Genomic DNA, 10,769 nt, shown 5'->3' on the forward strand with positions numbered 1-10,769 from the left:
CACAGCTAACACAATCACTTCAAACTGAAGCTGGAAAAACTGCAAACTAGCTGCACTTCGTTTGGTTTGACCTTTTTTTCAATTGACATTTCTTTGTTTATATCCATAAAAATTATGCCAGCTGATTCATGATTTCGACTGGCTGAGAAACTGTCTGTCTGTCTCGTCCCGACTCCCGACACATTCATTACTATGGGACAGATGGAGATTGATTGAATATTGAAACAATGTTGCAAATGTCGGAGAGACAGACAGTAATGTTTATACAAATCTCCACTGTTAAAAAAAGAAATGTTAGTCTAAAGGAAATATGAGATAATGTCTAGATGCTTCTTATAGTGGAGATCAAGTTTATACATTGCTTGGCTGGGCTGATGAGACAGTGGATTCCACAGTCAGATGGCATAAACCATATTCTGTGAGGGCTGATTCGGAGTTGAGATAAGCACACACAAATCTGACTTTTATATAAATTATTGATTGATGTCAACTGGAGACTTTTAAATTAAGCGTGGGGATCTCAAATTAGAAAATGTCCTTGAGTGACTGACACCTTGCAGTAAGTAAAATTGTGAACCAACCAATCTCCCTCACTCCCTCCACAGAAAATCCGCTGTGAGCTGCTAGACACCCAGAGGAAGGTGTTGTCCCTGCAGGACATGTCCCTGCAGCTGCTGGTCAACAGCGAGGGCAGTGACTGTCTGGAGGCCAAGGAGAAGGTTCACGTCATCGGGAACCGCCTCAAACTGCTCTTCAAGGAGGTGACCAGAGACCTCAAAGAGCTGGAGAAGATTCTGGACATGAACAGCAGCCAACAGGTCAGAACAGACGCACTTTTACAATTAAAAAAGAACAATGGAATGTATCTCCATTTCTTTTTTTATTTCACCTTTATTTAACCAGGTAGGCTAGTTGAGAACAAGTTCTCATTTGCAACTGCGACCTGGCCAAGATAAAGCAAAGCAGTGTGACACAGTCAACAACACAGAGTTACACATGGAGTAAACAAACAAGGCAATAGCACAAACAAGTCAATGACACAGTAGAGAAAGGAAAGTATATCTACAGTGTGTGCAAAGGGCATTAGGAGGTAGGCAATAAAAAGGCCATAGGAGCGAATAATTACAATTTAACAGATTAGCACTGGAGTGATAAATGAGCAGATGATGATGTGCAAGTAGAGATACTGGTGTGAAAAAGAGCAGAAAAGTAAATAAAATAAAAACAGTATGGGGATGAAGTAGGTAGATTGGGTGGGCTATTTACAGACGGACTATGTACAGCTGCAGTGATCGGTTAGCTGCTCAGATAGTTTATGTTTAAAGTTGGTGAGGGAAGTAAAAGAATAAAATATTTTTGTAATTCAAAGCAGAGAACTGGAAGGAAAGGCGGCCAAATGAGGTGTTGGCTTTGGGGATGATCCGTGAGTCATACCTGCTGGAATGTGTGCTACGGGTGGGTGTTGTTATCGTGACCAGTGAACTGAGATAAGGCGGAGCTTTACTTAGCATAGACTTATAGATGACCTGGAGCCAGTGGGTCTGGCAACGAGTATGTAGTGAGGGCCAGCCGACTAGAGCATACAGGTCGCAGTGGTGGGTGGTATACGGTGATTTGGGAACACAACGGGTGGCACTGTGATAGACTGCATCCAGTTTGCTGAGTAGAGTGTTGGAAGCTATTTTGTAGATGACATCGCCGAAGTCGAGGATCGGTAGGATAGTCAGTTTTACTAGGGTAAGTTTGGCGGCGTGAGTGAAGGAGGCTTTGTTGCAAAATAGAAAGCCGATTCTAGATTTGATTTTGGATTAGCGATGTTTAATATGAGTCTGGAAGGAGAGTTTACAGTCTAGCCAGACACCTAGGTATTTATAGTTGTTCACACATTCTAGGTCGGCACCGTCCAGGGTGGTGATGCTAGTCGGGTGGGCGAGTGTGGGCAGCGAACGGTTGAAAAGCATGCATTTGGTTTTACTAGCATTTAAGAGCAGTTGGAGGCCACGGAAGGAGTGTTGAATGGCATTGAAGCTAGCACAGTGTCCAAGGAAGGGCCAGAAGTATACAGAATGGTGGCGTCTGCGTAGAGGTGGATCAGGGAATCGCCTGCAGCAAGAGCGACATCATTGATATATACAGAGAAAAGAGTCAGCCCGAAAATGTAACCCTGCGGTACCCCCATAGAGACCGCCAGAGGTCCGGACAACATGCCCTCCGATTTGACACACTGAACTCTGTCTGCAAAGTAGTTGGTGAACCAAGCGAGGCAGTCTTCAGAAAAACCAAGGCTATTGAGTCTGCCGATAAGAATGTGGTGATTGACAGAGTCGAAAGCCTTGGCCAGGTCGGTGAAGACGGCTGCACAGTACTGTCTTTTATCGATGCCGGTTATGATATCGTTTAGTACCTTGAGCGTGGCTGAGGTGCACCCGGATTGCACAGCGGAGAAGGTACGGTGGGATTCGAAATGGTCAGTGATCTGTTTATTAACTTGGCTTTCGTAGACTTTAGATAGGCAGGGCAGCATGGATATAGGTCTGTAACAGTTTGGGTCTAGGGTGTCACCCCCTTTGAAGAGGGGGATGACCGCTGCAGCTTTCCAATCTTTAGGGATCTCGGACGGGGGTTGCAACAATGGCGGCGGATAGTTTTGGAAAGAGAGGGTCCAGATTGTCTAGCCCAGCTGATTTGTACTGGTCCAGGTTTTGCAGCTCTTTCAGAACATCTGCTGTCTGGATATGGGTGAAAGAGAATCTGGGGAGGCTTGGGCGAGTAGCCAGGAGGCCGGGGTTGGAGTAGCCAGGAGGAAGGCATGGCCAGTCATTGAGAAATGCTTATTGAAATGTTCGATTATCATGGATTTATCAGTGGTGACCGTGTTACCTAGCCTCGGTGCAGTGGGCAGCTGGGAGGAGGTGCTCTTGTTCTCCATGGACTTTACCAGTGTCCCAAAACTTTTTGGAGTTAGAGCTACAGGATGCGAATTTCTGCTTGAAAAAGCTAGCCTTTGCTCTCCTGACTGACTGCGTGTATTGGTTCCTGACTTCCCTGAACAGTTGCATATCGTGGGGACTATTCGATGCTATGGCAGTCCGCCACAGGATGTTTTTGTGCTGGTCAAGGGCAGTCAGGTCTGGAGTGAACCAAGGGCTATATCTGTTCTTAGTTCTGCATTTTTTGAACGGGGCATGCTTATCTAAGATGGTGAGGAAATTACTTCTAAAGAATGACCAGGCATCCTCGACTGACGGGATGAGGTCAATATCCTTCCAGGATACCCGGGCCAGGTCGATTAGAAAATCCTGCTCGCAGAAGTGTTTTAGGGAGCGTGCAGTAGACACATTACACAATAAGAAATAGTGCTGGAGACAGGTTTGTAGCGTTTCTCTACTGTATCTAACACCGTTTCATGCTTGGCCTCCCTCCCTCCCTCTGTGTGTATCTCTCTCTCTCTCCCTCTCGCCCTCCCTCCCCCCTCTCATCCTCTTTCTCCCTCCCTCTTGTCTCTCTCTTTCTCCTCTCTTTCATCTCAGGATCTGTCTACGTGGTCGTCAGCTGATGAGCTAGACTCCACCTCTGGTTCCATAAGCCCGGTGTCGGGCAGGAGCACGCCAAGTCACCGTCGATCGGTAACGTATAGTAATACTCCTGACATGGTTACATGGTGCCCTACTAGAAGGAAGGTGTTTGGCACTTCCTCCCTAAGACTGACAGTGCGTCACTTGTGCCCCTGAATGCAACGCCCAGTTTGCTCCAGTTTAAGGCCATGCAAAGTCACTCCCTCCCACCATCCCAGGACCTCTCTTTCTCATCTCTTCTCTGTACACCTTCCTACATGTATATACATTCCACACACAACTCTGACTCTTTTTCCACACTTTTATTATTTCATGTTATATCATCTCCCAGAGACAAACCGACCAGAGCACTTGAGACATCATTATACCCCCTCTTAAAAAATATATATATATATTATCTTATTTTATTGATTGACTTTCCCCCTAAACTTCAACATCTACTTCTGGTTTCTCCTGACCAAATATGTCCCATCTTTTTTTCTTCTTTTCTTTAGTCCTGTGGTTTTAGAGTGCTGTGGTTTTAGAGTCCTGTAGTTTTAGAGTCCTGGGGTTTTAGAGTCCTGTAGTTTTAGAGTGCTGTAGTTTAGTGCTCATGGAATATTGGCTCTTTAATACTGCTGAAAACCCTTGGTTTTTATCAATTAAATTCTATACAAGTTATGTCTTGTCTTCCCTTCAATCCCAATGGTTGATCTCAGTGATTTGAAGATACAGTACATGTATATCTTAAATTTGTTACATCTGTCTTCCACATAGAAAATCATGCATCATATCATACGTTGTGCTTCAGCAGCGAATGAATTCCCTTTGTTCCAAATAACAGCATGACCATCCAGCTGTAGCTGTTCAAAGTAGCTGTACACTTTGAAAAAAGCTAGTTAATTTATTTTCTCTAGTTGTCACCTTCCTTCACATATTTGATTTCTTCTAAGATCACCTTCTATTCTTTATTTGGGGTATTTTCTTTTCATCGGTAGCTTTGTTCTTTATTTGCCTGGACTGAAACATACTTTCTTTCTTTTACCCCCGTGTTCATTGCAAACAGCAACGGGGCAAATGTAGTATGTCACAGCAGACCTCTGGACCCTCTGTGAGCAGTCCACACAGATCACACAGGTACCTTTCTCCTGGTTTGTAGAACACCCAGAAGACAATAGAACTCCTGGAACATGTTACACCTGTTCTGGAACCGTAGTCCGTTGTGCTGCACTGACAACACATACAGTACATTGCAACAACTGTATTGTAAAAGAAAAAATTGAAAACCCTGAATACTGATTTTTACTTACTTCCAAAGGTTCATCAAAGTTGAATTAAAAATGGATTCCATCATCTTCTACCATTCTAGACACTATGTAGAGGCTATAGGGTTTTGCAGAAAATGTGGTTATAGCCCACACATCCTTTACACTACAGTTCTGCAATAACTAAATATATAGGCCTCTTTGTTGCCAATGTCCTCGGCTGCTTGATTAACTACGCTACCCAGAATGCACCTTGAGTGCTTAACATACTGTCAACAGTTTCTCTAATACCTCTTGGTAACTATAGAGCTCTACCGCTCCTTCTCTACTGCTAGTGAGCACACGCATTTGTTCTCTTGAATTGCCAAGCCAGCAAGCATCTGCAATGAACAATATGATGGCAGCAAGTCTATCTCTCTATTTCTTTCTTTCTTTCTCTTGTGTGTGACATCTATTTAATCTATTTCTTCTATTTCACACACCGAATCCACCATCTCCCCCTCACTCCCCTCAATCAGCCATCGCCCCTATCATGTCTCCATTTGTGGAATGTTAGGGGGCACTTTGATCACAGTCTAGACAGACAGACCTGAGGGTAAAACGAACATCACTGTTATCTGGCTATGCATACCATGATTTATAATTTTAGGATTCCATTTGGTGTAAGCTAATTCAAATAGGCCCCATTGTCAGCTATGCCAGAGAAACAGCAGGTACCACATTGTCGTAAAGTGTTGTAAATCAGAACGCTATAATTGTGTTACTGTAGTGTTCATCCCTTACCTGAGAAATATGAGTTAATAGTGAATAGTACAAAACATGTTATTTAGCATGTTAATAGATATAGTCTGTCTTCTCAGTTTGACAGCAGCCCAGTCAGATGAGGGTATATTAAGATGGTTCTGCTACTGACTAATGCTACATCGAGCTTCACCTAGCTACACCCTTTAAAACAGACTGCTCTATGCTGCTATGCTCCTGTCTTGGCATGCTTTGCATTTATCAGGATTTAAACTCCTCACAGAGAGGTCTTGAAGGACTATCTAAAACATTTAAACTGCTACTTCCTGCATGCATTTTGTCTCCCGTCCTAACACCTTACATCCTTTTACAAAGGAGTGTCAGCTCAACATCCTGTATTTGTTTTATGGGTTTGAAAATCATTTCTTGAAAATGTTTGTCAGTGTTTGTCAAGTGTCATTCAACTGACTGTGGGTGTATTGATTACCAATATAAACTGGGTGGTTTGAGCCCTGAATGCTGATTGGCTGTCAGCCGTGGTATATCAGACCGTATACCACGGGTATGACCCCCACATTTTTTTTTACTCATCTTATTACGTTGGTAACCAGTTTATAATAGCAATAAGGCACCTAGGGGGTTTGCGTTGCATCGTGCCTAAGAACAGCCCTTAGCCGTGGTATATTGGCCATATACCACACCCTCGGGCCTTATTGATTAAATATAATTTGGTAATTTGATCATGGCTGTGTCAATACACAGTTCATCATTATACTTGTAGAGCAATAACATAGTTTCTGTCTTGTAAACTACAAAGGAAATAGATATTTGATTCTGTTGAATCCAATGACAAAATGGATAGTTGGATGGATGGTCTGGTCTGGATACATGTCCTTAGCTGTACAGTAGGTGTCATAACCTAAGTCTGCTTGTTGTGTTGTTGTGTGCTCTCCGTGTCGTATCCTATCAGGTTTCCCGTCGCTGGGTCCGCTTCCTCCCCTTCTGAGGCAGAGGGGAAATCATCATCGTCATGTTTCCTGTACCGCGTCCTACGGGTGGCGGTGCCCCTCCAGTTGCTGTTCCTCTTGCTGCTGGTGGGCATGGTCTGCCTGGTGCCAGTGTGTGAGGCGGATTTCGACTGCAGCCAGTCCAATAACTTTGCCCGTTCCTTCCACCCGATGCTACAATACACCAACGGGCCCCCTCCTGTATAATCTTTCATGACAGACCAAACATTTGGTTCTGGGTACCGAGCGAGAATACAGCCTGGCCCTGGTATGGAGACGAACCTGAGGAGAATAGTTGGGCTTTTTGAACTTCTTGACTGTTGTGGATTTCAACTCTATGGGTCTCTCTCTTGTCGTTTTTTCCCCCAATAACAGTGCGGGAACTGTTTCAATGCTCCGCTAGTTTGCAGCTTCCATGAAGAATAGAGATATGGCGTTCCGTCATTCTGCACCTTGTGTTGCCGTGCATAAGCAAGCAAAAACCTTAGTTATATCTTCTTTGTTCTGTATGGATGAAGTACAGCAGCACTCTTAACTTGTCTTTTCACTCGTGTCTTCTTTTAGTTTTCTGTTATGTTGTATGTATAGACGAAGAAGCGTCTTAGGGGCAGCAAATGTAAGAACCAAAAATGTTTATGACGGCAGTCAGTGGATATCCCCTGTTAAGGTACATGCCATGTGTTGCCATTTGTCCTCTAGTTCAATGCAGAGCATATACTCTGTGAATGTGCCTGCTGTAGCAATTGAACACTTGTAAAATATCATTTTAAGATTACTTATATTGCAATATTTTTTTTACTTGTGTTTTGGCATGCGGTTATGATCTTTGCTTATGGGTGTGTCCGTGATGAATATTTGATTTTTAATCTGAATTATACCTGGGCGTAAGAATCTATTTAGTCTGAATTGTGTATTGAATGTGTATGTAAAAGAAAGGCCGTAATGAAGAGTTATTTGCTATAAACTGTTTAAAAGCATAAGAAACATTGAAAATATGGACTGAACACTCATTTTTATTTTTCTAGCTGAAAATATGGATTCTACAAACAAACTATTAATCAACAGTATAACGAATTATAAAACTGTATATTTTCTATGGCTCTGTGTGTTTAGTATTAAATGTACAACAGTCCAGGATTACTTAACATATTCTGTACATAATATCAATGTAAATCAATAATCTATATCTGACCCTAAATTACAAATATTGAATGCCAAATTCTCATTTTGATTCTGTCTTTTATTTAACATAATTCCTCTCTGTGGGAAGCAACATTTCTAACTCTTCTACTCTGTCAAGTCAATAACGCTGAATCAGTCTTTGGATCCTACCTTCCATACATCATAAACTCAATTCAAAGCACAATTTCAATGGTCCAAAAAACATATGATACCTCTCAAATTTCATTCAGGTGCCTGTCTTGAGCGGAGTCCTCTGGGGAGATTTAGGCATAGATCAGTGCTACAATGCGATTGACATTCAATTCCATGATACAGATTGAATCTAGCCCGTACGCTTCATTCACGGGGAGAGCCACAGGGTCAGTGGACCTCTGAGAGACAGCTGAGAGGGATCCGATAGACCCAGAGGTATGTTTGTTCTGGAGCTCTGGGAGATGGGAGTCCTGGTGGTGGGTAGGACAGGACCAGGGAGTGGTGATGGTGGAGGTCATGGTGGTGGGTAGGACAGGACCAGGGAGTGGTGGTTGTGATGGTGGAGGTCATGGTGGTGGGTAGGACAGAACCAGGGAGTGGTGATGGTGGAGGTCATGGTGTTGGGTAGGACAGAACCAGGGAGTGGTGATGGTGGAGGTCATGGTGTTGGGTAGGACAGGACCAGGGAGTGGTGATGGTGGAGGTCATGGTGGTGGGTAGGACAGGATCAGGGAGTGGTGGTGGTGGAGGTCATGGTGGTGGGTAGGACAGGACCAGGTAGTGGTGATGGTGGAGGTCATGGTGGTGGGTAGCACAGGACCAGGGAGTGGTGGTGGTGGTGGTGGAAGTCATGGTGGTGGGTAGCACAGGACCAGGGAGTGGTGGTGGTAATGGTAGAGGTCATGGTGGTGGGTAGGACAGGACCAGGGAGTGGTGGTGGTGGTGGAGGTCATGGTGGTGGGTAGGACAGGGCCAGGGAGTGGTGGTGGTGGTGGTGGTGGTGGAAGTCATGGTGGTGGGTAGGACAGGACCAGGGAGTGGTGGTGGTAATGGTAGAGGTCATGGTGGTGGGTAGGACAGGACCAGGGAGTGGTGGTGGTGGTGGAGGTCATGGTGGTGGGTAGGACAGGGCCAGGGAGTGGTGGTGGTGGTGGTGGAAGTCATGGTGGTGGGTAGGACAGGACCAGGGAGTGGTGGTGGTAATGGTAGAGGTCATGGTGGTGGGTAGGACAGGGCCAGGGGGTGGTAGTTGTGGTGGAGGTCATCGTGGTGGGTAGGACAGGGCCAGGGAGTGGTGGTGGTGGTGGTGGAAGTCATGGTGGTGGGTAGGACAGGACCAGAGAGTGGTGGTGGTAATGGTAGAGGTCATGGTGGTGGGTAGGACAGGGCCAGGGAGTGGTGGTGGTGGTGGAGGTCATGGTGGTGGCGGTGGGGGTGAAGCAGGCCATCCAGTGATTTGATCATGTGGTAGTTTGGAAGGTTCGGGGCTGTGACGTCCAGACCTAACATCTGAGAGACCACCAGGGCTGTGACTTCTAGACCTAACATCTGAGAGACCACCCTTCAGGAAGTCTACTAACTGAAACAACGGGGAGAGCCACAGGGTCAGTGGACCTCTGAGAGACAGCTAAGAGGGATCCGATAGACCCAGAGGTATGTTTGTTCTGGAGCTCTGGGAGATGGGAGTCCTGGTGGTGGGTAGGACAGGACCAGGGAGTGGTGATGGTGGAGGTCATGGTGGTGGGTAGGACAGGACCAGGGAGTGGTGGTTGTGATGGTGGAGGTCATGGTGGTGGGTAGGACAGGACCAGGGAGTGGTGATGGTGGAGGTCATGTTGGTGGGTAGGACAGGACCAGGGAGTGGTGGTGGTGGAGGTCATGGTGGTGGGTAGGACAGGACCAGGTAGTGGTGATGGTGGAGGTCATGGTGGTGGGTAGCACAGGACCAGGGAGTGGTGGTGGTGGTGGTGGAAGTCATGGTGGTGGGTAGCACAGGACCAGGGAGTGGTGGTGGTAATGGTAGAGGTCATGGTGGTGGGTAGGACAGGACCAGGGAGTGGTGGTGGTGGTGGAGGTCATGGTGGTGGGTAGGACAGGGCCAGGGAGTGGTGGTGGTGGTGGTGGTGGTGGTGGAAGTCATGGTGGTGGGTAGGACAGGACCAGGGAGTGGTGGTGGTAATGGTAGAGGTCATGGTGGTGGGTAGGACAGGACCAGGGAGTGGTGGTGGTGGTGGAGGTCATGGTGGTGGGTAGGACAGGGCCAGGGAGTGGTGGTGGTGGTGGAGGTCATGGTGGTGGGTAGGACAGGGCCAGGGAGTGGTGGTGGTGGTGGTGGTGGAAGTCATGGTGGTGGGTAGGACAGGACCAGGGAGTGGTGGTGGTAATGGTAGAGGTCATGGTGGTGGGTAGGACAGGGCCAGGGGGTGGTAGTTGTGGTGGAGGTCATCGTGGTGGGTAGGACAGGGCCAGGGAGTGGTGGTGGTGGTGGTGGAAGTCATGGTGGTGGGTAGGACAGGGCCAGGGAGTGGTGGTGGTAATGGTAAAATGTCATGGTGGTGGGTAGGACAGGGCCAGGGAGTGGTGGTGGTGGTAGAGGTCATGGTGGTGGCGGTGGTGGTGAAGCAGGCACTCCAGTGATTTGATCATGTCGTAGTTTGGAAGGTTCGGGGCTGTGACGTCCAGACCTAACATCTGAGAGACCACCAGGGCTGTGACTTCTAGACCTAACATCTGAGAGACCACCCTTCAGGAAGTCTACTAACTGAAACAATAGAGCAGATACACCTCAAGTCAGGTTTCTGATGTTATTTTCTGTACTCCTCAATCAAATGCCATTCTGTTTGTATGTGTGTGTGCATGTGTGTTTCTGTCTTTCTATGAGAGCATCCATTTGTGCATGCATGCCTGTGCGTGTTAATACGACTATGTATCCATCCATCCCACCACCTTTTTCTCACTGTGTGTGAGCTGGGCCAGAGTCTGTCTGAGGGTGGTAAGCTGCTGCTGAGCCTCCCTGGCCTGGTGCTCCTGGCTCTGTAGATCTGTCC

General features: G+C 46.6%; 1 protein-coding gene across 2 annotated transcripts in view; it reads left to right on the forward strand.

The window, feature by feature from the left end:
- Positions 1-7,786, forward strand: part of LOC110504238 (nesprin-1) — a 180,891-nt gene extending 173,105 nt beyond the window's left edge. For both annotated transcript variants that reach the window (XM_090221294.1, XM_090221295.1), the window contains 4 exons: positions 606-818; positions 3,531-3,626; positions 4,621-4,691; positions 6,531-7,786. In XM_090221294.1, coding sequence (XP_090077420.1) covers positions 606-818; positions 3,531-3,626; positions 4,621-4,691; positions 6,531-6,774 — 624 coding nt within the window. In that variant the 3' untranslated portion in view covers positions 6,775-7,786. The remainder of the gene's footprint in view (positions 1-605; positions 819-3,530; positions 3,627-4,620; positions 4,692-6,530) is intronic.
- The last annotated feature ends 2,983 nt before the right edge of the window (positions 7,787-10,769 follow it).

Source organism: Oncorhynchus mykiss, chromosome 25 (genome assembly GCF_057628025.1).
Source record: "Oncorhynchus mykiss isolate SJ-2025 chromosome 25, ASM5762802v1, whole genome shotgun sequence".
NCBI lineage: Eukaryota > Metazoa > Chordata > Actinopteri > Salmoniformes > Salmonidae > Oncorhynchus > Oncorhynchus mykiss.